Raw genomic sequence first — 26118 nt, 5'->3', positions numbered from 1 at the left:
CTGAAAGAGGCCATCCAGACCCCAGATACATAAATGTTTGGCGTGGGCTAGGGATGTGGCTCATCATTTGGTAGAATGCTAGCCTCACACCCACAAGTTCCATAAGCTAGATATGGTGGCACACACCTGCAATCCTCGCTCACACTTAGGAAACCGAGGCAGGAGGATTAGTCATTAGAGCCAACCTTTGCTAGTGAGTTTGAGGCCACCTGAACTACATTCCACACGGTGCTTGTGTGGAGGTCAGAGAACAACTTCGTGAAGTCAGCTCTCCCTTCCGCTGTCTGTGGGTTCGGATCAAACTAGGTTGCCGCTTGTTTAGCAAGAACCTTTGTCAGAGTCAACTAACTGGCCCCAGTTTACTTCTTCTTCTTCTTCTTCTTTTTTTTTTTTTTTTTTTTTTTTTTGAGACAGGGTTTCTCTGTGTAGATTTGCGCCTTTTCCTGGATCTCGCTCTGTAGACCAGGCTGGCCTTGAACTCACAAAGATCCACCTGCCTCTGCCTCTCCCGAGTGCTGGGATTAAAGGCGTGCGCCACCACCACCACCGGGCTTCTTTTTTTTTTAAATGAATCTATTTATCCTTATTTTATGTTCATTGGTGTTTTGCCTGCATGTATGTCTGTGTGAGGGTGTCAGAAGCCCTGGAACTGGAGTTACAGGTAGTTGTGTACTGCCATGTGGGTGCTGAGAATTGAACCCAGGTCCTCTGAAAGAATAGTCAGTGCTCTTAACTGCTGAGCCATCTCTCCAGCTCCCCAGTTTACTTTTTTTTTTTTTTTTTTTTTGAGACAGGGTTTCTCTGTGTAGTTTTGGTGCCTGTTCTGGATCTTGCTCTGTAGACCAGGCTGGCCTCGAACTCACAGGGATCCGCCTGCCTCTGCCAACCGAGTGCTGAGATTAAAGGCATGCGCCACCACCGCCCAGCCCCAGTTTGCTTCTTAAGATACCCGTTTTCTCTTAGAAGTCTACCTTCAACTTGACATGAGTAAGGAGAGACTGAAAGGAGGAGGTCTTGAGTTGCCTGGTCTGTATCTTTCCCTCTGTGCTGTCATATGCAGGAGTAGTTGGTGAGTAATAGAAGCAAGAAATGGACATGGTGGTGCTTATCTGTAATTAGTGTTCAGAGATACCTAATTACAGTGTTCACCACGTACCCAGCCTTGATACTACTAGTGGGTGAGTCCTGGTCCTTTTGCTTGAGTAGCAGCATCCATATATTATTTTGAAAGCTGATACTTTGTTCTGTCCAGTGAGTGGTTACCTTGTTGGTTATTGAAATTATTGGTACCATCTATCTTGTTCAGATACTTTTACTTTTAAAGATATTTAAAGTTTCCTTTTACTTTATGTGTATGAATGTGTTGCCTGCATATATGTATGTGCACCATATGCATTCCTGGTACCTGAAGAGGCCAGAAGGTGTTGGAACCCTTGGAACTGGAATTACAGGAGGGTGTGAGCTGTCATGTGGGTGGCTGGAACCAAACCCAGGTCCTCTGAAAGAGCAGCACCTGCTTTTGGGTTCCCTTGTTCAATGTATTTCTTAGTAATATTGTGTTCACATTTTATTGTACAAAGATTCTTTTTACAGTATTTAAACAGGATTGATTGAGAAAAACCAAAATCCCTCTATTGTATGAAGATAATGATATATTCTTGGCTATAATCAAGCCTGGGATGATCAGTAAAATATTGAAAGAGCTTTATCTTTTTTGGAATGATTTTTACCTTTGCACTTTTTAGGTGGCAAAATAATTTCATATTCTTATTTCTTTACAGGAAGCATATATTTATGGCTGCTTCTTAGTTCCCACTGTTAAATATCTACTTAGTCATACAAGTAGATTAAATTCCTTCCCATATAAGATTGGTCTTGACAGTTTTTTGTTTATTGTTTTGAGACACTTTTCTGTATTATAGGCTGACTTTGACTTACAGTATAGCCCCAAATGGCCTCAGAGTCATAGCAATCCTCCTGCTTCAGCTTCCTGAATGCTGAGACTACAATCATGCATCCCTAATCTTAAAAATTTTTGTTTTTAGCTTTTTATTATCATCAGATGTTGACTATATTGACATAGTGGGGTCTAAAAGATAGGGTGAGGTATTGGACAAATTAGTGTGAGTCATACCAGAGTTAATGGGTCTTTCCCAACACTCTCAGTTAGATAAATATATATGAAACCTTTAGCATTGTCCCTAGCATGTAAGATACATACAAGTGTTTTTAAAATACAAATTCAGATTCTTGTAAGAATGAGGCCTTTCCAGATACTCTAATCAATGTTCTATCTTGAGATTTTAAAGAAACAGGAAATAGGGCGTAGGATCTACAAGGAAACAGGAAGATTACCCATGTTTTTATTTCGCATTCCATTTGAACTATCTTGGAAACACAAGGGAATCATAAAACAATGGTTGTTTAAGTATTTTTTTTTGTTTTTATCTGTGTCTTTATCTTGTTTTTATTGCATTATCATTTTAGGACACGAGGGACAGAATCTTTTATGTCTGGACATGTTTGGAATGTCTTGAATTGATCCATTATTGTTAAGAACTAAGTGAATGTTTGTCAAAAAAGATAGACTTTTCAAAAGAAAAAAAGATACTGACTTTTCTTCCTATTTCCAAATTATTAGCTAAAGGAACAGTTCTCTTCTTAAATGTTCATTAAAACAGGTATGTGAGCTCTAGAATAAATAAATCATGCAGATCAGCCAGGATGTGGAGAGAATACAAAAGTTATCTAAGCAGTAACAAATGAAGCTGATTGTAAATGAATAACAACCATGCTGAAAAAGTTGGGGAAGAAAAGACTACCCTGAGTTGTTTAGAAAACTAAGATTAAAGACGGGATGGAGTGCACACAGACATAGGTGCTGGGTTAGTTTCTTCATCAGAGAGGCACGAGGTAGCAATTCTGAGTTGTTCCTAGCATTTTACTTGAAATGTGTCCTTGTATTAAAGAAATGAAATAGTGTGTGGATAATGAGATCAGGATTCCCAACCCTCTCCAATGAGAAGATCTGGAAGTTATGGCACCCATAGTATTGTGCAGATCTTGATTTCTCACAACGTTCTCCAATTGAAACAAACTGCCCCCCCCAAAAAACCCCTGGAGAAATGGTTTATTACTAGACTAGGGAAGAGAAAATCAAGATATAGCTGGATCATTTAACGATACTGGAAAGTTAGGAAGTACTCAAAAAATTATGTGGGTGTATGGAAGTACAGAGCCAGCTTTCAGAGGTACTTCCAATAGGCTAGAGCCGGTACAAATCCATACTAACATAAACAGACACCAGAGAAGAGATGGCTTTTCATGTTTAAATACCTGCACTTAAAGATCCACATATCTCCACATAGATACACACACACACACACACACACACACACACACACACACACACACAATTTTAAAAGAATTTTTTATTTTTAATTCAGGGAGAATGCCAGACAGTGATGGTGTATGCCTTTAATCTTAGCACTTGGGAGACAGAGGCAAGTAGATCTCTCTGAGTTTGAGGCCAGCTTGGTCTACAGAGCTAGTTCTAGGACAGCCAAAGCTACACAGAGAAACCCTGTCTTGAACAAAACACACACACACACACACACACACACACACACACACACACACACACACACGAAAGAAAAGGAGGGGCTGGAGAGATGTTGCAGTGCTTAAGAGCACTTTTTGTTCTTGCAGAGAAACTGGGTTTGGTTCCCAAGCACTCGCATGGTAGCTTATAGCCATAAGTAACTCTCTTCCGTGGCCACAAGCACAAATGTGGTGCACATACATACAGGCAGGCAAAATATGTAGACACATAAAAATAAGTCTAAAAATATTTTTTAATTGAAAAATGTGTAAAAGCAGAAACGGGCGGCGGAAGGCAAACAGCAGATTGCTCATTACAGAGCTGCAGTGTTAAAGCAGGCGGGACTTCCTACCGTCTTAACACATCAGCAGCTCAGGTGAGTCGCCCCTTCTGGCGGGTTGCAGTGAACCTCTTTATTTTGGGGAAAACTAGCTATTGTAAAGTTCAGTTTGATTACTTAGACCCTAACAGTGATTAACTGAATTCTGGTTTAGACTTACTGGTTGAAGCCTAGTACAGGAGCTAAATCTAAAACAATGTCCCTCCATAAATTTGCTTAACCCATCTGGGATATCTAGGACACAGCATTGCCTCAATGGTGTTCTTACCAGAAAAGCATGATCTCAAACTACTCAGAAGGAAACACAGTAACTCAAATTGAGTGACATGTCACAAAATTATTGACCAGTATTGAAAAAAGTCTCACTCTTGAAAGACAAAGGAGAACTGAAGACCTCTAGTGGGACTGGTGAAAGACTTGAAGAAACAAATAGGATTCTGGATGAATCCGGGTCAGCAAAAGCCTATTTGTGGAAAATGGCTGAAATTCAGTTAGATTGAGTACATTAATGACTCCATGAGTATAAATACCCTGGTGCATGGGCTGGAGAGGGAGCGCAGCCAGCAGAGTGCTTGCCTGGCGTGGACGAAGCTCTGGGTTCATCCCGTATACTGTGTGAAACCAGGTGTTCACACCTGAAACCCCAGCACCTGGGAGATGGAGGCAGGAGGATTACAAATTCAAGGTCATTCTCAGATACGTGAGACCCCACAAATAACTAATGAACAAATGAATGAATGAACTAACTAAACAGCCTAAATTCTGCCGTTGTACCATGATTAGGTTAACATTTAGGGCAACTGGGAGAAAGTTCTTCAAAACCACTAATTTTGTAAGTTTCAAGTATTTTCAAAATAAAGACTTGACAAAGACAGATATGTTTCTTTTGTAATTCTGAAGATATTTAAGAGGACAGAGGAAAAATTCTTAATAGAGGAGGAATTGATAATGTCCTCAAGTTTATGTTTATATTGAGGTACTTTGTTAGGCAAAGCTCATTCATCCTTGATAAATTTTATTTTAAAACGTCATGAAAGGTGTTTTACAAGATCACTGTAGATACAGAATTCTCAGTTTACTTCATTTTTTTATTTTATCTTATGTTTTATTTTACCTCCCCGTGAGGTCCAACTGTTACATGCTACAAACAGTGTCACAGATGACAAAGAATATTTGTTGCCAGTAATTTAGAGCTAATGTTACTCTTTGCTTTTGGGTATAATTCCAAAGACAGAGAGACTGTAGATGTCATCCTATAATTTGTTATTCAGATTCTACTGTACTAAAATTGCACTGTGTTGGGAACTTTTTTTTTTTGAGACAGAGTTTCTCTGTATAAGAGCCCTAGCTGTCCTGGAACTTTGCTATGTAGACCAGGCTGGCCTTGAACTCAGAGATCCGCCTTCCTCTGCCTCTGCCTCTCAAAAAGTGCTGGGATTAAAGGTGTGAGCCACCACCACTTTTTAATCCAATGCTTTTGGCTACAGGTTTGTTTTTTTTTTTTCCCGAGACAGGGTTTCTCTGTGTAGCTTTGCGCCTTTCCTGGAACTCACTTGGTAGACCAGGCTGGCCTCAAACTCACAGAGATCCGCCTGGCTCTACCTCCCGAGTGCTGGGATTAAAGGCGTGCGCCACCACCGCCCGGCTTTGGCTACAGTTTTGAAAAGTAGAATTTTTGTGTAGTCTGTGTAGATGTACAAGTAAGTTTTCTGAGTTAGGTGTGGTGGCTCCTACCTTTAATCCTGGCTCTTAGGAGGCAAAGGCAGAGGCAGGTGGATCTCTGTGACTTTATGGTCAACCTGATCTGTCTATACATTGAGGTCCAGGCCAGCCAGGGCTACATAGTGAGACCTTGTCTCAAAACAAAAACAAAAGTTTTCTGAATATTCTCTACAGAGAGCCAGTATTGTCCTTGTTAGAACGTTATATATCTGTGGAAATGAACCACAGCATATTTAAGCCCCACTCCCAATTACCTACGAATTTCATTTTAAAATCCATCAACACCTACAGGTGTGATTCCCAGAAAATTGTAGGTTTACAGCTAGGAAAGGAGAAAGGCCATCCCTAGAGGTCATATTTTAGGCTTAGGCCTTAAGCATTGTTCTTGGCTATTACAGCTTTTTTTTTTTCCCCAGACAGGGTTTTTCTCTATGTAACAGCTCTGGCTGCTTGGAACTCGCTTTGTAGACCAGACTGGCCCTGAACTTACAGAGATCTGCCTCTGCCTACCAAGTGCTAGGATCTAAGGTCTGTGCCACCTCCATCCAGCCCATTGTAGCATTCTTATTTGAAATAATCCGTGCAAAAGGAGTATTGTCATTATGTCGGCAACTTTCACAGTACATTTTATTAATTGTGCCAGAAGGCTTGATTCTCAGATAGTAAGGGGTCCCTTTCTCTCCCTGTGTCATTGTGCAGCAACCTGATGCACAGTCCCAGTTCAGGTGGAACAGATTAGCACTGTCGTCTTGTTTTTAACTCTCAATGTATGAACAAGTGTTCCTTCCTTCCTTCCTTCCTTCCTTCCTTCCTTCCTTCCTTCCTTCCTTCCTTCCTTCCTTCCTCCCCCCCAAATACCCCACCCCGTTTCCTGTAACAGCTCAGCTATGGCTGTCCTGGAACTCACACTGGAGACCAGGCTGGCCTTGAACTCAGATCTGCCTGCCTCTGCCTCCCAAGATTAAAGGTTTGCACCTCCACTGCCCGGCTTTAAATGTTCTTTTTTGAAAAGAACAAATGTTCTTTTCAGTGGTTTATTTAATGCTATGTTCTTCTACTTTTTATCCTTTTTTTGGTGATGATCTCACTATTCAAAATAGCCAGTCAGGTCCAAAAGAAACGGGACAAATGGCTAACTGGTGCCTATTGGCATGCCAAAGTGCGTGCTGGCCTCCAGGCTTAGTCAGTACTGGTGGTCCCTCTCAGCTCTTCTCACCCTGCCTCCTGCACTAAACTCCAGTCCGAGGGTTTCCCTTCCCCCAGCTGCTGATTCCTGTGTAACTTTGCCATTTTGGCCATGCCGTCTCTTGGTTCTCTCCTCTTGGTCCTTTCCTTCCTCTCAATCTCCCCCTTCCTCTCTCCTCTCATGGCCCCATTCAGTCTACTGGCCATGTTCAGTGTATTAGTTTCCCTCCCTGCTCTTCCAGATGCCTCTGACTGTCCTCTCCCTTAGACCTGGGAGCAGTCATGTCCTTATTTCATTCAGTCACAGAAGTAGCACTCAAGTGTTAGTCTGTTGCAAGAAGACCTCCCTGTCCCTCTCCCTCTCTCTTTTGAGACAGGCTCTCACTGTGTAGCCTTGGCTGTCCTGGAACTCTATGAACTTCATGTTCACAGAGTTTTTTAATTTTTAAATAAATAAACTCTTTGAGTTCCAGGCCAGTCTCAGAGAGATGGGCCTACCTCTGCCTCCTGAGTGCTGGGATTAAATGTATCTGTCATCATGCCTGGCCAAGGCTTTTTTCTTTAGAGAGGAAATACTTGCCTTAGATAATGAAGATCTTTCTGCTTTGCAGTGCTTGTGCACACAGATCTCTGTGAATTTGAGGCCAGCCTGGTCTACAAATCACAGGACAGCCAGAGCTGTTACACAGAGAAACTCTGTCTTGAAAAACCAAACCAGCCGGGCGGTGGTGGCGCACGCCTTTAATCCCAGCACTCGGGAGGCAGAGCCAGGCGGATCTCTGTGAGTTCGAGGCCAGCCTGGACTACCAAGTGAGTTCCAGGAGAGGCGCAAAGCTACACAGAGAAACCCTGTCTCGAAAAACCAAAAAAAAAAAAAAAAGAAAAAAAAAAAAGAAAAACCAAACCAAAGGAAAAAAAAAAAGATAATGAGGATTTGGGTGTGATTTGCACAGGCAGTGTTTGTTAAGGAATCACTAATAAACATTAACATATATTAAATAAGGTGCATTTAAACAGGAACACAAAACAGCACTGTATTGATGAAAATTTGACAGGAGTCTAATCCTGTAATTTTCATAGGAGTAATGGACAGTGGTTCAGCATTCATTAGTTCAGTATTTACAGTGGTCTTATAAACATAAGGATGTTATATGTATGTAACATCTGGTCATCTAATTTATTATATAATGTCTTGTTAACTGTATGTTAACATGTTATATTACATACATAGTACTAATATATGTGACATGTATTTCTTGTTTCATCCTCCAGGAGCATGAGAGTAAACATTTAAGGAAATTGTCTAATATAATAGACAAAATTCAAGATCTAGAACCAAAGTCTATAGTCTTTTTAGATTCTTGTCTACTTTACCTACAAAATATCATGCAAAAGCATATGTAAACATATCTTGGTTGAATTGTGGGACTAGTAAGATTTCCCTCACATCTTTTTTGAAGCTTGATTGCCTTCATTTTAAAGTTAAATTCAGCATTATATACTTTTTTTGTTTTAGCAGTTTACTTTTCCCACAATGATTGACTTATTTAAAATGATATGTACCAAGCTGGGTGGTAGTGGCACACGCCATTAATCCCAGCACTCAGGAGGCAGAGGCAGGCGGATCTCTGTGAGTTCGAGGCCAGCCTGGGCTACAGAGAGCCTGGGCTACAGAGCAAGTTCCAGGACAGCCAAAGCTACACAGAGAAACTCTGTCTCAAATAAAATAAAATAAAATAATATATATATACACACACATATATATATGTACATATATATATATATATATATATATATATATATATATATAAATGATATGTACCAATTAGTATGCAAAGTAAAATCTTGGTTGGTTTTTGTTAAATGCAGTTTTGACTGGGAAATAGGAAGCAGCAGAGTTTCACTTTCCTAGGTTAGATCTTGTATGTTTAGAATATCTAATTGTCTCTAGAAGAAAATGGTATCCCGCCGATTCTCCAGTGCCCCCCCCCCCAAGCAATATAATGAGTTAGGAGGAAAACATGGTTTACAATAAGCGTAGGGCCTGGCGCAGCCCAGGCAGAGGCAGGAAGATTAGGAATCTGAGGTGAGTCTAGACCTCATAGTAAGACCTTGTTTTAAAAATAAAAGAACGAAACCCCCTCCTTCCAAAAAAACAAAGGAAAGGGGTAGAGGGTACAGGTCAGCAACTGCTCAGTCAGTAGTAGAGGTTTTAAATTAGAAGAGAAAAAGGAAAGGAAAAATAAAAAGAGGAGTGGCATGATACACAGTTGTTCCAAAAGCGTTTAGATCTCCGTAAGAATGCTTGTTTATGGGTTGGGGACTTAGCTCAGTGGTAGAGCCCTTGCTGCAAGGCCCTGGGTTCGGTCCTCAGCCCTGAAATTAAAAAAAGAAAGAATGCTTGTTTATCCCCTGCATTCTTAAAATGGGAATTGAATAGTTAATTTCCTTCCTATTTTGCTTGTTATTTATGATAGAGGAATTAAGGTATATGTGACAAAAATTTAATAGACTAAAACTGGTAAAAAAGACTTGGCACATATCTCAGTAGTAGAGTGCTTGCTTGGCATGCCGAAGGTTCTGAGTTTGATTCCCCAGCATTACAAAATATAAAAATGAAAAATAAAAAAAGGGAGCTGGAGAAGTAGCCCAGTGATCACCATGTCGTGTTACTCTTTCAGGTGACCTGAGTGTGGTTACTAGTACCTCTCTCAGACCCCACTTCGCTCGCTGCCTTCCCTGCCCAGACTCCCTCCACCTCCACAGATTTTTCACCTCCGTGTCTGTTTGGTGACCCACCAAGAGAGCCAGGGCCGTCTGTGTGACTGTGGGTTTGGAGTTATCCGTTGGAGTCTGGTGGTCTCAGTAGAGGGAATCCACTTGAAGACTATGAGTCCCTTCTTTCCTAGCATTGATTGAAAGCCAATAATTCAGAAATAAAGGGTAGGGCCCAACGAACCCTTCTGCCTTCCCTGACTGATTACTGATAAGACTAGTCTTGCATAGGCCCAGTATAGGTGACGTGGTTGATGTGAGTTTATGATTACATTAGTTGTATTGAGTCCAGGGAATAGTGTCTTGTAAACCCTCAGATGAAGATTTTTTTTGTTTTTTGTCTTGTTTGTTTGTTTTTGAGACATGGTCTCTCTACATAACCCTGGGTGACCGGAACTCACAGAGGTTGCCTGTGTCTGCCTCGAAAGTACTAAGATTAAAGCTGTGCACCACCATGCTGGCCTTGGTGAGTTTTTAAGGCAGTGTTTAGTCATTGGGCTTTTTTTTTTTTTTTTTTTTTTTTTTTTTTGTGTGTGTGTGTGTGTGTGTGTGTGTGTATGAGATCTAATTAAGGAGGAAAAAATTATGTAGCTGTCTTTAAAACGGAGGAATTGTGTGTTTCTGTTTATTTCTTAGTTGCTCTGTTGCTCCAGGGTAGTTTGGGCCCCTTATCATAAAAGGATTTGTCAGTCCTGTTCTAGGATCCAAGGAAATCACAATTTAGGATGTAGATGAAGATGGGTGGGAGCCTTTTGGGGGTCTGGTCCAGGACATTGTAAAAGTTGTGACAGTAAGATGCCTAACTAAGGAGACCTAAGGAAATAGATAAGAAGTGGAGACAGGAAGGCCAGGCCTCCGGCCTGCTTTTAGTTACCTTTCGGGCCCAAGCGACAGATCAGTTCTTTTTAGCAAAAAGAACTCATTTTGAAGCATGAACAGCAAAGATGCTTGCTGACCTGTAGAATATGAAGCTTGAGTACAAATAAACTCCTGTTTAAAGCCAGTGGGGTTTGGGGATTGTTACTGTACCTAATGTAAATTGAAGTATAGTGTTTGAGAACTGGGTTAAAGGGAAGACATGAAGCCTGTCTCGGTGTGACTGAATTGTCTTACTGTGGACATGTATCACTTATTTTAAATAGTGATAATGCTCTGACTAGCATATAAAAATTAGATTTAGGGGAGAATGCAGATAAATCAGTAAAGAAGCAGTTGAAGTGTGGTGCAGGCAAGACAGTCCAGACTGGGGGTTCAGTCTGGAGATAAATAGAAAGTACAATTCATTGGATTTATTGATTAACTAGCTATATTATTTGCTTCTGCAATGTAAATTTTACAGTGAACACACAATTTTTTTTTTTTTTTCTCGAGACAGGGTTTCTCTGTGTAGCTTTGCGCCTTTCCTGGAGCTCACTTGGTAGCCCAGGCTGGCCTCGAACTCACAGAGATCCGCCTGGCTCTGCCTCCCGAGTACTGGGATTAAAGGCGTGCGCCACCACCGCCCGACCACACAATGTTTTTATAGGCTCCAAATAGTTAAGAAAAAAAAGGAGGCTACCAGCAAGTTTCATTACTGCTGAGCATTAAACCTTTTTTTAATCTTTTTTTTTTTTTTTTTTTGTTTTGTTTTTCGAGACAGGGTTTCTCTGTGTAGCTTTGCGCCTGTCCTGGAACTTACTCTGTAGCCCAGGCTGGCCTCGAACTCACAGAGATCCACCTGCCTCTGCCTCCCGAGTGCTGGGATTAAAGGTGTGCGCCACCACCGCCTGGCTCCTTTTTTTAATCTTTATACTGGCATTTCTTTTCTTCATTTACACATTCCCCCATCTTTATAGCACTTCTCTACTTAAAAATTGTGTTATACTAATAATGTACCATTATAGGAAATTATTTATTATTTATTTAATTTAGAGATGGAGTCGCCTATAGCCCAGGCTAGCTTTGAACTTTGTGTAGTCATGGATGAACTTAAACTCTGGATACTCCTGCCTTTGCCTCCAAATTGCTGGAATTAGAGGTGTGCACCCCCATAACTGTCTTTGAGAAATAATTCTTACTGTTTCACTCATCTTTTCTGTTACTGCTGTGTTTTTCTGTGGTTTTGAACAGCCTGATCTTACCCAAGCATAACTGTAGTACATCTTACATCCTCAAAGAGGAGCTGCATACATTCAGCCTTGCTAATTTACCCGCCCTAACCCTTCTTGTTTACACGGACTCAGACATGAAAGAGTTGCAGCTTTTATTCCTGTGGTTCTGGTGATGCTGTTCTTGAACATCTTTGTGTTTTTTGGGTATCTTTCGTTTTTTTCTTCAGATCCATCGTAAATACTCCATTTTTTTGTGCTTATAGAAATGTTTTCATATGCCCACAACATTGTGTTTATTTCTATCCTGCCACTTTCCCTTCCAAACTATTCTATCTCTTTTTTTCTTAGTTATTAATAGTATTGTTCACGGTTGCTTAGGTTTTTAGAATGATCTTTGGTTCTTGATTTTCCCCTCATTCTTTCCCACGTGTTCACTCTTACCAGAACATCTAACTGGGCACTACAACAATCCTGTCAGTTCTAAGTTACATTATCTAGAAACAACTGAAGTGTATGTGACGTCTAAAAATTACATTAGTAACCTTCCCTGGAGAGATTTTTCTCATTCCCATTGTATGGTTGAGATGTTCGAAGAGGCTAAGGAATTTGTGTGAGGTAGATGTTCATTTTGTGTGTGTGATGTCACACCCTGCTCTGGTTCAGTCTGGATCTGTAGCTTTCTGCTTGTGGCAGACTGTCACCTGGCTCCTGCTGATCTGCAGCACTGTGTCCTAATGTCCTTCCCTGGGTGCATTCCAGCAGCACTGAACTGTTTATGGTTATTGGAACTTAGCACAGGTTACCCAACTTTCATTCATGGTATTTCTCTTGCTCAGGATTTCCTTTTCAGCCATGAGTCATGAACTGTCTGTCACAGCTCAGCTTAGGCTAAATGTCTGTTTATTAACTTTTTGTTTTTGTTTTTGAGACAGGAATTCTCTGTGTGGCCCTGTTTGTCCTTGAACTTGCTCTGTAGAGCAGGCTGGCCTTGAACTCACAGAGATCCACCTGCCTCTGCCCCTCGAGTGCTGAGATAAAAGGTGTGAGCCACCACTGACTGGCTGAGATCCGGTCTTAAAACAAGTGTATTTATGTATAACAGCATATATACAATACATAAAAAACTGGGGTGGTGCTAGCACTGAGTCTTTAGAATAATATAAATATGAATTTTGTATCACTTTCTAGTAAAATTGGCAAATGATGAGCCTTCTTGAGTGTTGGTCTATACAAGAATAACTTACGTTACAGTTTGGATTTATTGAAATGACTTTTAAATGAACATGTAAAATATACATTTATTTTTAAATTCTAATAGTATGAGAATATATAATGAAGTTTTTGCAACTATTTTTATTAGTTTCTATATACTTTCAAAAGTATTTTATTTATTTGTAAGTACCAGTACTTACATGTTTACATATATGTGTATGTTTATGAGGATTGTTATTAAAAACAATGAGTTATAAAAGAACTAGCATAATATAATACAGTAAGTTGGATTTTAAATGACAGTTGTTAGTGCGCCCCCCCCAATGAAGAAAGAGATGACTTCTGAAGGGTTTTTGCAATCACAAAGTTCCTTAATATTGTTTTTATTTTGTAGTTGAAAATACTACTTTTAGATCACAAAGGTTAATTATGTTTATAAGTAAGTAGTAAATCCTTAATATCTAACATGAGGTAATGGTTTATTATTGGTGATTTGAGGTTATTCTGTAACATACTGTTTCATTCCATTACAATAGTGGGTATTTCTTTTTTTCTTCTTTTTGGAGATAGATCCCCTCTCTATAGCCCTGGATGGCTTGGAACTCACTATGTGGACAAGGCTGACCTTGAACTCACAGATATGCCTGCCTCTGCCTTAGGGGTGCAGTGCTGGGATTAAAGTCCAATCAGCACTGTGCCCAGACTGTCATAGTGGCTTTAACCAGGGGTGATTTTGTGTGTAAAACATTGACCGTGTGTGGAGGTGTTACTGATTGTAGTGGCTACAAGTTGCTTAATTAGCTGGATAGAAGCTGCTAAACTTCTTAACAGTTCCTGGAACACCCCACAGCAAAGAATTGTGTAAGGTTAATGATACAAAAAACTGAGTATATAAGTCATAGCTGTCTACTCATTCTTTGTCCCCCTCCCCCTTTTTTTCCTGTGTGTGTGTGTGTGTGTGCGCGCCTGTGTTCGTGTGTGTGCACTTGTGTGTGCCTGTGTTTGTGTGTATGCACTTGTGTGTGTGCCTTTGTTTGTGTGTATGCACTTGTGTGTATGTACTTGTGTGTGTGCCTGTATTTGTGTGTATGCACTTGTGTGTGTCTCAAAACAAGAAAATTTATTAATTAATTTACCACATAAGTTAAGGGTATATGTCTGAATGGCCAATTTCTGTTGCACAGATATACATGCTTATTTCATGAGAATACCACACTCTCTTCATTGAATGAATTTGTAGTAGGTTTTGAAATCAGGATATATAAATCATCCAACTTTGTTTATTTTTTGGTCAGATTATTTTAGCTATTCTGGGCTCTTTTTATGTCAATATAAATTTTAAAAGCCACTTGCTGTGGCTTTTTGCAAGAAAGGAAACTGCTGTTTGATAGGAATTACATTGAATAAGCAGATAAGTTTGGGAAGTTTTGCCACCCACAGCATATTTCTGACATTCTATGCAAATGAGATGTTGGCTAAGGGCCTTAATTTTTTTTCAGTAATGTTTTTAGTTTTCAGTGTATGAATCTTGCACTTACTAGTATTACTTTTGGATTGTGCACTACTAATGGGTAGAAATAGTTGATTTTTATATATTGATCTTATGTTCTGGAACATTGCTGAATGTGTTTATTAGCTCTAATTTACTTGTAAAAGAGATTCCTGGGGCTGGAGACATGGATCAGCAGCTAAGAGCACTGCCTGCTCTTCCAGAGGTCCTGGTTTCAATTCCCAGCACCCACATGGTGGTTCACAACCTGGAACTTGAGGCCCAGAGGATCTGGTTTCTTCTCGTCTTGTATATACACCATGTATATAGTGTATATACATGCAGACAAAACATCCAAATACATAAAATGAAAAAAAAAAATAAGAATAAAAGAGGGTTCCTACTGCTGGGCAGTGGTGGCACGCGCCTTTAATCGGGAGGCAGAGCCAGGCGGATCTCTGTGAGTTCGAGGCCAGCCTGGTCTTTAAAGCAAGTTCCAGGAAAGGCGCAAAGCTACACAGAAAAACCCTGTCTGGAAAAACCAAAAAAAAAAAAAAAAAAAAGAGGGTTCCTTATGTATTGTTATGTAGAAGACCATGTCACCTGCGATCAAACGTCTTTGATTCTTCCTTCCAAATTTGCTGTCTTCTGCTTTTTGTTTGTTTGTTTGTTTTTCCAAGACAGGGTCTCACTATGTAGCCCTAGCTGTCCTGGAACTCACTCTGTAGACCAGGCTGGCCTTGAACTCAGGGATCCTTGAGTGCTGGGATTAAAGTTGTGTGCCACCACTGCCCACCTCATCTTCTGCTTTTTGTCTTCAATTTTTGTAGACTTTCCTAACACAGTATTCAGTAGAATTGAAGGAGTTAACATCTTTTCTTGTTCTTCATCTTGGGGGGCGGGGGGGGGAATCTGTTTTCCCATCATTGAGTATAGTAGTAGCTGTGGGTTTTTCATTGATGCCCTTTCTCAGATTAAGAGAACAGAATCTCAGAACTTTCTGTTCCACACTTGATGAACATTTTAATCATCAGATTGTTGTATACTTTTTAAAAAATTATTTATTTAATGTGTATATGTGTGTTCTTGAGTGTATGAATGTGCACTATACATTTTCATGAGCCTGTCGGAGGTCAGAAGAAGCATTGAATCCTCTGGAACTGAAGTTACATGTGGTTGTGAGCCAGTGTGTGTGTGTGTGTGTGTGTGCGCGTGCGTGTGTGTGTGTGTGCTGGGAATTGAACCAAGGTCTACAGCAAGTGTTCTTTACTACTGAGCCACCTCTCCTCCCAAATGGTTGTGTATTCTTGACTTCAAATCAATATTGAGCAGCAGTTTTATTATCCCACATAGAAAACAATAATGATAGTTTTTGTTTTTGTTTTTCGAGGCAGGGTTTCTCTGTGTAGCTTTGGTGCCTATCCTGGAACTCACTCTGTAGCCCAGGCTGGCCTCAAACTCACAGAGATCCGCCTGGCTCTGCCTCTGGAGTGCTGGGATTAAAGGCTATGATAATCTTTCAGTGTCTTCTCTTCTCATTTCTCTTTTCTGTTCTGAGCCCAACGTGAGTTATTCCCAACAAATACAGTTTTTGAAATTCAAAACACTATTTGAACACATTTAAAGTGTTTTATTTTGTGCTGGATGGTGGTGATGGTGGTGGCAGCAGCACACATCTTTAATCTCAGCACTCTGGAGGCAGAGGCAGGTAAATCTCTGAGTTCGTGGTCAGCCTGGTCTACAGAGCGAGATCCAGGACAGCCAGGGCTACATAGAGAAACCTAGTCTCAACATCAACAACAAAAATGTGTTTTATATTTCCTGAATAAAGGTATTATATAGGTAGGGCATATTTCTATTATATTCTAAAATTTACTCCTCTTTCAAGAGTACCCTTTGAGTGATCATCCATGGAGTGGAGGAGATGGATGATTCATTTGGGTAAACTGCTTCCTGTGTAGGCACGAGGACTTGAATTCAAATCACCAACACTCATGTAGAAAGCAGGTATGGTAACCCTGACACCGGGGGAGGGCAGAGACGGGTACCTTCCCAGAGCTTGCCAACTGGCCAGCCTAGCTGAAATGGCAAATGTCAGCTTCAACGAGACCGATCCTGTGTCACCACCAATGTAGAGAGCAGTAGAGGAAGACACCTGATCTATACATACACCCTCCAACACAGAATGACCACCACTCATGGCAATGTGGGTGGAAACACTGAGCTACTCAAAGTCTTCCAATAAGCATATTTATTTATGCACTCATTACTTGTCTATTTATATCACTAGGATACAAGTACTTTGAGGGAATAACACTGTCTTACTCGTGCAGTATCCCCACGTTTAGAATACTGCTCCACATAACAAGCACTTAATAATATTTGACTCTTTAATGGCTGTTATGCCTGCCCCAGGATAGAAAGCCTCTTAGAGGCTTGGGACGGTCTTACTTGCTTTTGTGTAGTTTTACTGTTGCTCTGGTTTATGAACAGTATGTTTTGTTTGTTTGTTTCTGCTTGAGATGTGTTTTGTGCATGTGTGTTAATTAGCTTTTAGAATCTGTGCAGAGAAAGAGTTAAAATAACAGGCCTAAGACTGCTGTTCTTAGAAAGCCCTGCATTCTAAGTTGGCCATTGGCTGGCATATGGGAATTTCTGTTTGGGAGTGCTCCCACTGAGGGGGACCCTGCAGATGTCCAGGCAGGGAAGGGAGCCTGCAGAGGGACTTCAGGAGTCTAAAGCCAGGTGGTTCATTGTCAGCATATTTAAAACACAGTACGATTTGGGGAAAAGTTTCCAGGCAACAATCATTCCCATTCTGGGTTTCCAGGCAACAATCATTTCAGTTCCAGGTGCACAATAAAGCTTAAGGTGTGACTTCGTAGAAACACCTTTACAAAGTACACATGACCATGAGCATGGATTCTATAGCTCAGAGGCCTAGAATCTAGGGTGGTCTCTGACCGATAGCGTAGATGTTAGCAGGCTATAAAATACATGTGACATCTCCAGTAAGGTTAAGTTCTCTTAACTCTGGGAGCTAAAGATAAGGGTCTAGGGAGGGAGAGTCTGGGATAATCATCTGGGGATAATCATTCTGGGGAGTTTGGGTAAGGCCTGCCTATATAGCAAAAGGTGAGTGAGGTCTGCCTCCACAGATAGAAAAAAGGTCTACAGATTGTTAACAATGTCCACTCCCACTTTCTGCATGGAATTTTATTTTCTGCAGGTGTTTTATTTTACCTTCCCATTGAGGAGACACCCCTGCGTGATTAACACTCCTGGTTTCCCTGGATGTCTGTGGGTGCAAGGATCTCCAAGCTCTCAACACCCCACCATTCCCTGACCGACAAGGAGAGTTTCCCATACTTACAGAATAGTTTATGTTAACCATCTCCTTTTCTTCTGTGAACCTGGGATTTTGGTGCCAGACTAGAAATGCTTACATGACCAAGCTATTCAATAAAACTTGGAACACTTGTCCTTAGACAGTATTTCATATGTTTCAGAATTCAGCAGTGGGGGACTAAGTGTGTACTGTGTGATGCTGTGGAGACTTAAAGACGTCTGGACCTTGTTTCCTCCAGACTTTGGCTCTGAGAACTTTTCCTCTTGTTAGTTTTGGTTTGCATTATTTTGCTGTGACAAATTACAGCTTTGAATATGACTACGTGCTGAGTTCTGTGAATCTCAGGAGTCCTCAGCACAGCATTAAATTCAAGAAAATGCTAAAGAGGTATCTTCTGATGACTTTAATCTCCCAAGGTGCTCTTAATTTGAAACTACGACAGTGCTCAGCAGAATAACACTTAAATATGTTGCAATCTGGGTATAAAATATATAAATTAAGGGCTGAGATGTAGCTCAGTAGAGCACTTGCCTAGTACCTGCAAGGCCCTAGGTCCGTTTTTAAGTATTGCATAAAGAAAAGGAGGGCATAATTTATACATTTAAAAAGATTATTTACTTTACAAAATGATTCATTGTAACATTGGAAAATAAGGGTCTTCTTTGCTTGATTTATTGTAATTGAATTAAAAATTTAAGTTCGCAGTAAATTTCTGGGGAAAATTTCTGTTAAAATAATATATCTGGGGCTGGAGAGATGGCTCAGTGGTTAAGAGCACCGACTGCTCTTCCAGAGGTCCTGAGTTCAATTCCCAGCAACCACATGGTGGCTCACAACCACTTGTAATGAGATCTGGTGCCCTCTTCTGGCCTGCAGCAACACATGCAGGCAGAATACTGTATACACAATAAGTAAATAAATCTTAAAAAAAAAATAAATATATGTGGGGCTGGAAAAATGGCTCAGGATTAAGAGCACTTGATGCTCTTGCAGAAGCCCCAGGTTCAGTTCCCAGCACCTACATGGTGGTTCACAACCACTTGTAACTCCAGTTCCAGGGGACATGATGCTCTCTCTTCTGGCCTCTAAGGGTACCAGGCATTCGGGAAAAACATGCAAACCCATAAAAAATAAAAATAAACGAATCTTTAAAAGAAGATATTCACGGGGTTGAGGAGATGACTCTGTTCGTAAAATGCTTGCCCTGTCAGCATGAGAGCCTGAATTGAGATCCCTAGTACTCAAATTAAAAACAACAACAACAACAACAACAACACATAGTGTAGTAATTCTACTGCTGAGAAGGCAAAGACGGATGGCCTCCTGGATTCAGGCTAGCTAGCCTCATCTGTTGGTGAGCTCTCAGTGCTGGGACCCTTTTTCAAAACACACACACACACACACACACACACACACACACACACACACACACACCGGACGATAGGGGGATATACTCTTCATCTGTTTTATAACAGAACTATTGTAGTGCTGCTCTGAAATCATAGTTCAGTTTGTCCTTAGGCATTGGTGTTCTGGGAAAAGGATATTGTTGCTTCAGTTATTCAGTTGTTTGTCCCATGCCTGCAAGGGTTCTGTGCTGTTTATTCTAGATAGTTAATTGTGACACTTAGATAAACAGAAGCCAAGCACATAAGCATACCCAGAATTCGTCCCTGAACTTTGTTCCCAGGGCAGAGATAAGCGGCTTAGACTTCTGCAGTGCAGATAAGTGCATCACAGCTACCGGGGGAAAGTGTGGTGGGACTTCTGGGTTGTTTAGACACAAAATGGCAGGGAAGCTTGAAAGAGTCTGCGAAACTGGGGGTGTGGCTCACGCCAGTACTTCCTGCGCTTAGGCTTAGAGCAGGAACTGTGATTTCAAGACCAGCCTGGGCTACACAGTGTGTTCCAGGCCAGTCTGGCTTCAATGGGATGCTGTCTTTCAGAGAAATTTATATTCATTCATAGTCAGTTTAACAGATGTTCAGAATAGTAATCATTTTTTAATTTCCACATTTGTCTTATTAAAACAGCTTCATTTTTATTTGCATTCTCTAAACCAAATATCTTGTTCATTTTATTCCCCAGTTTTTATCTATCTGTGAGTAAACTATTATTTATCACTGCAATGTTTTTGCCTCCTAAATCTTTTCAGTATATAAATTGGCTATTTCTGGATTCTGAAAAAGTTTTGTAGAATTAATCTGAAAACCGTTACTCTATAATTATGTGTACTTTCTAGAATTTTAGATTTATAAATGCCATCCTTTGTAGACAGGAAAGATATAGGCTCTTCTCAAAATGTTAGATAAGATATCCTGTTGATAAACCCAGGGTTGTTTTTACTTGTCTCTGTTGAAATCCTCCTTTTCCCTCCTTATTTTAAGTCTTCCTCATTGATTGTGCAAATTCTATTCTTTGGCTTTCTAAGTTTATGGTTTTGTGAATCAATGCCTGTTCATTAAGCATTTGCCAGTAACCACCAGGCAGCTCATTTGTATGTTTCTTCTTTGGTCTACTTTTAGTTATTTGTCAAATTTATCTGTATTTTAATATATAACTGTGGCATACGTGTATTGTTATTTATGTCTGTTCGGTAAAAATAATAAAAGACGCCGGGCGGTGGTGGCGCACGCCTTTAATCCCAGCACTTGGGAGGCAGAGCCAGGCGGATCTCTGTGAGTTCGAGGCCAGCCTGGGCTACCAAGTGAGTTCCAGGAGAGGCGCAAAGCTACACAGAGAAACCCTGTCTCAAAAACCAAAAAAAAAAAAAAAATAATAATAATAATAATAATAAAAGACTATATATCATGAAAGATGGAGCAACATTTAGAATCTTTTTTTGGTTTTTTTTTGAGACAGGGTTTCTCTGTGTAGCCCTGACTGTGCTGGAACTCTCTCTGTAGACCAGGCTGGCCTCAAACTCACAGAGATCCACCTGCCTCTGCCTCCTGAGTGCTGGGATTAAAGCCACCACGCCTGGCAACCATCACCAGGCTCTTAATTCACTTAATTTGATTATCTCCAGTTTTATCTATTTTCCTACAAGGAACAACTTTATTCTTCATGGCTGAAAAAAATTCTCTCTGTCACATACACAGAACCAACCTATATTGGCTCTATAACTTAGCTCTTGTGAGCATGCTTCAAAAATATTGTTATGCAAATATCCCTGTGATGTCTTGGAGTGCTCGGTGTAAAACTCATTAGTGGTGTAGTGGGGCCGTCAGGTAGGTCTGTTGTTAGAAACATCCATACTGATTTCCACAGTTACTAGATGACTTTGCACCTCTAGAAGCAGTATAAAGAAGGGTTCCCTTTGTCTAATTTCTCATCAGCTGTTGTTTTCTAAACTCTACCCTTTCTGACTTTGGTGACATGTAATCTCAGTGTGGTTTTAATTTGCATTCTCTAATGGCTAGGAGGTTTAGCTTTTTTTCCCCCCATATGTCTAAGAACTGTAGAATATTTATTATCTGCAGTAGGGTATTTTGACCTTTTCCTTTCCTTTTTGTGTCCCTGTCCCTTCTCTTGGCTCATTACTCTAACTAAGGCACCCAGCAGTATATTGAGTAAGAATGGACAAAGTGAGCTAGGTGTGGCACGCGCCTTTAATACCAGCACTGGGAACCAGTAGAGTTCCCAGATGGCCAGGGCTACATAGTGAGATCCTGTCTCAGGGGAAAAAAAAAGGCAGAGAAAGTGGACCCTGTGGCCTGCAAGATGGCTCAACAAGTGTAGGCACTTGCCTCCAACACTTACGACCTGAGTTTGATCCTTACAACCCACGTGATCTCACGATGTTTTCTCACCTCCAAACAACTTAAAAAGAAAAAGGAAAAGAAAACAGTGAATGCCCTTGTCTTGTTCTTGATTTTAGTGGAAATGCTTTGAGTTTTTATTATTTAGTATAATTAATGTTGTCTATATGTTTGTCATATATATCTTTTATTAAGTGTATTTTTTTGTATTCCTAATTTTTCCAGGGCTGATGTTGGATTTTGTCAATACTCTTTCTACATCTGTTGAGATGAAACTGTGATTTCTCTCCTTGAGGCCATTGATGGGATTGTTTTATATATATTGGCTTACATTATGTTGAAGCATCCCTGTTTCTCTGCTGTGAAGCCAAACTTGGTCATGGTGAATGTCTTTTTGTTGTGTTCTTCAATTTGGTTTGCAGGCATTTTGGGGGTGGGGGTGGGGATCTTTTGCATCTGTGTTTAGCAGAGAAATTGGTCAGTAATTTTTTCCTTATTTATTATGTCTTTATAAGAAGAGTTTTGTAGTATTCCTTCCATTTCTGTTCTGTGGAGTAGCTTGAGAAGTTCTAGAAGCCATTGCTGTGGAGTTAGTACTTTTTGGAGGACTCATGTTACTTTTATTTTTCATGTTTCTTGTGTTTTTGCGTTAGGACTTGAACATCTGGGGTTAAGTCATTGGTTAGAATTTTTTCATTGTTTTTATCATCCTTGTTTTTTTAGTGGAACTGCTTGCAATGTTCAAGAAGCAATTCGATTGTTCAGGTTGAGGTCTCATTCTCCTCTGCTAGACAGGTGTTGAGCTTCCGTTCTAGTTACCCCCCACCCCAAACAGAATAATGTCCATGTAAACAATCATTTCTCATTTATTCCAGTTTCAACTCTCATTGTATTCCTTTTCAGACTCCCAGATGCCTTAGAAATCCTGTTTGATCTGCAAATTTGTTTTACTTTTTTCAGCTTTTACCAATCTCTGATAACGTGGACTTCCCTTCTTTAGTGTACTGGTCTTTCCTGAGATATGAAGGGCTGATTTGGTGTCTGCATTCTCATTTTCTGAGCAGCTACTATAGGTTTAAACAGAACCCTTACTTCCTGATGTTCTTTCTTCCTAACTGTCAGATTTATCTGAAGGGAAAGTTGTGCCACTGTGCCAGTAATGCTGCCTTCTGGCTCATTTTCTGAATTGGTAGCACTACATATATATTGTGCTCTTTAGATATTGGTAAATATCTTCTAGAAGATTGCAAAGTAGTTTAAAAATCAAGCTACATTTCTTTTCCACTAATTACTGTCTGTGGTTTGGTTTGTCTGAATAAAATATATTACCAAAGATTTGATAACTGCAACTCTATATCTATTTGTAAATATTCTGTTACCTGGCCCAGGACTTGGAAAGTGTTTTGCATAGTAATAAATGTAGCAGGTCTATTTATGTGAATTGGCTGGACACACAGTTGTTAAGCCCTGCCATTCCTTTTCTAGACTTCTTTGTTATGTTTAGAAACATTATTTTAATAAATAATATGCGTGCTAAAATGCTTCTGAATTATACTGTCCCAATTTTGTACACCTTAGATCAAAAACTGATTCAGAAGGTCATAAGAAATTATTGGTTATCCTCAGTGATTATCCTTGATACTCAAACATTAGGAAAGTCTGTTTTAAGAAATTAAAGATCTCCGGGTAGTGGTGGCGCACGCCTTTAATCCCAGCACTCGGGAGGCAGAGCCAGGCAGATCTCTGTGAGTTCGAGGCCAGCCTGGGCTACAGAGTGAGTTCCAGGACAGGCTCCAAAGCTATACAGAGAAACCCTGTCTTGAAAAACCGAAGGGGGAAAAAAAAAGAAATTAAAGATCAGATGTTGATTTTTGATAACCTTTTACTTTGTATTTTCCACAATGCTGGCTTATGTTTGTTAATCAGTGAGTTACATGGTAATGTGCTATTGGTATCAGTTAAATCACATGATATATATATATATATATATATATATATGAAGAAAGATGGATTAGCATTAAATTGCATTAGATTGTCCCTTAAATGTGAGGGGCTTTTGAAAATTTCTTTATCTGGCTATTTCAAGTAATGCAACATCATTTTCTTTTTGCTCAGAAGTAGTCTTAGTTTTAAAGACAGATTTAGCTGACAGTGGTAGTTCACATCTTTAATCCTAGTACTTGGGAGGCAGAGACAGGTGGATCTCTGAGTTTGAGGCCAGAGCTGGTCTACATATCAAGTTCTAGGCCAGTCAGAGCTACAAAATAAGACTGACCCTTAAAAAATACATATATACATGCATATGTAATCAGACATGATCTGCATATCATGAAATTCACTCATCTGAAGTAAAGAATTCCATGATTTCTTTCTGTTAATTTGATAGTTATGTAGCTGTTACCACAGTATACTTTTAGAACACACATATATATCACTCTGAAAAGAAACTATATATACATTTTTCATTATTTGTAGAGACTCACAGATGTTTCCTAGTGAGAACTTACTCAGAGTCAAGAATCTGAGCTTGCTTTACCCAGCAGGGCTGAATAAGGGGGTGATTTGACCATGGGCATAGTTATCAGGTGTTTGGAAGGGTCTACACTTGGCTGTGCGGTGTGCTTTGATCTAGCAAGGGGGCGGTCTTTTGCTCTGCCCCTTGGCCTTGTTATAAAAAACCCTTTTGGTGCTGGAGAGATGGCTCAGAGGTTAAGAACACCAACTAATCTTTCAGAGGTCCTGAGTTCAATTCCTAGCAACCACTTTGTGGCTCATAGCCATCTGTAATGAGATCTGGCACCCTCTTCTGTGTACATAATAAATAAATACATCTTAAAAAAAAAAAAAAAACCTGCCGGGCGGTGGTGGCACACGCCTTTAATCCCAGCACTCGGGAGGCAGAGCCAGGCGGCAGAGCCAGGCGGATTTCTGTGAGTTCGAGGCCAGCCTGGTCTACAAAGCGCGACCCAGGAAAGGCAAAAAGCTACACAGAGAAACCCTGTCTTGAAAAAACCAAAAAAACAAAACAAACAAACAAACAAAACCCTTTTGAAGAGTCAGAAAGGACCATTAAATTTTGGTCCAGGTCCTCCCGAAGCTATCCTGTATTGCTGTCTTTCTATCCAAGTTTCTTATCCCTCTCTCCTCCTCATAGGAACCCTTTTAAAAGGTGGGAGCTGGCCTCCCACAGTGATTTTCACACCTCAGCCTATCATGTCTAATAAAGTAACTTTATACAAATGACTGTAAAATGATAGAATTGAATACTGTAGAATTTGCCAGCATTCTTACGCTTTTAGGAGTTTTTTGTTTTTGTTTGTTTTTAAGGCAGGGTCTCTATGTAGCCCTGGCTAGCCTGGAACTAATAGACTATACTGGTTTCCAACTCACAGAGATCCACTTGCCTCTGCTTGCCAAGTGTTGGGATTAGAGGTGTGCACCACCACGCCCAGCCTATCTGTTTGTTTTAAAGGTTGATTTAGAACATGGTATTTCTTTTTCTTTTTTTGAAGTAAGGTCTCACTTTGTAGTTCTGGCTGGCCTGCAAGTCACTATGTAGACCAAGCTGGTCTAGAACTCTCAAGAGATCTGCTTGCCTCTGCCTCCCCAGTGCTGGGATTAAATGTGTACAATACTATGCCTCATTGAACATGGAATTTCTTTTTTTGAATAGCAAAAATACTCAATAGTAGAAATAGTGGTAAGAGTTACGTGAGTAGTAGAAGACTGTCTTCAGGAAACATTTTTAAATACTTCTTTTTTGCTTGGATGTAAGGAAATTGTGCAAAAGGAAATTGCCCGAGGGTGTGTATAGAGAGATGATACAGTGTTTAAAAGCGTGTGTACTGCTCTTACAGGTGACCCAAGTTCAGTTCCTAGCAGCTGTATCAGACAGTTCATAATCACCTGTAACTCCAGTTACAGGAGCATCCAACTCCTCTGGCCTCTCTGGGTATCTGTACACATACACACTCACACACTCACACACACTTACAATAATAAAAATAAATTTTGAAAAAGGAAATTATTGGGTAAATGTAAAAATAAAGATTTATTCAGCAATTAAATTTGAAGAATTTAGTAGGAAAATTTATAATTTTATTCAAACTGTATTATATATTAATAAAGAAATCAAAGATTTTCATAATCAGTAGTATTATCAAAGTAACATCAATTTATGGTTGTGTTATTTCCTTTTTTTTTTTTTTTTAGCTTCCCAGAATCAAGAAAGGCTGTGTGCGTTTAAAGACCCGTATCAACAAGACCTTGGGATAGGTGAGAGCAGAATCTCTCACGAAAACGGGACAATACTGTGCTCCAAAGGGAGCACGTGCTATGGTCTGTGGGAGAAGTCCAAAGGGGACATCAACCTTGTGAAGCAAGGCGAGTAACACTTTTGTCTTCACTTAACGTGGCTTTGTGGTTTTCTTTTCTTTTGGGTGCTGAGAGTCAAAAACACAGAATGTCATGCACATAGGCAGCAAGCTCTCTGCCACAGGGCCATATCCTCAGCATTGTTTTCATACAGTTGAGGTTTATCTGGAAAAGATGTGTAGGTAAATTAAAACCCTATCCAGAAAAGTAGTAACTAAGA

General features: G+C 40.1%; 1 protein-coding gene across 1 annotated transcript in view; it reads left to right on the top strand.

Annotated features, from left to right (window-relative positions):
* The window catches only part of Bmpr2 (bone morphogenetic protein receptor type 2), a 122501-nt gene that overhangs the window by 29279 nt on the left and 67104 nt on the right, over positions 1 to 26118 (top strand). Inside the window, exon 2 of the mRNA XM_059278849.1 lies at positions 25737 to 25907. Coding sequence (XP_059134832.1) covers positions 25737 to 25907 — 171 coding nt within the window. The remainder of the gene's footprint in view (positions 1 to 25736; positions 25908 to 26118) is intronic.

This window comes from Peromyscus eremicus, chromosome 13, assembly GCF_949786415.1.
Source record: "Peromyscus eremicus chromosome 13, PerEre_H2_v1, whole genome shotgun sequence".
In the NCBI taxonomy this organism is placed as follows: domain Eukaryota; kingdom Metazoa; phylum Chordata; class Mammalia; order Rodentia; family Cricetidae; genus Peromyscus; species Peromyscus eremicus.
Note: the sequence above shows the minus strand (reverse complement) of the source record. Positions and strands in the feature narration are given on the sequence as shown.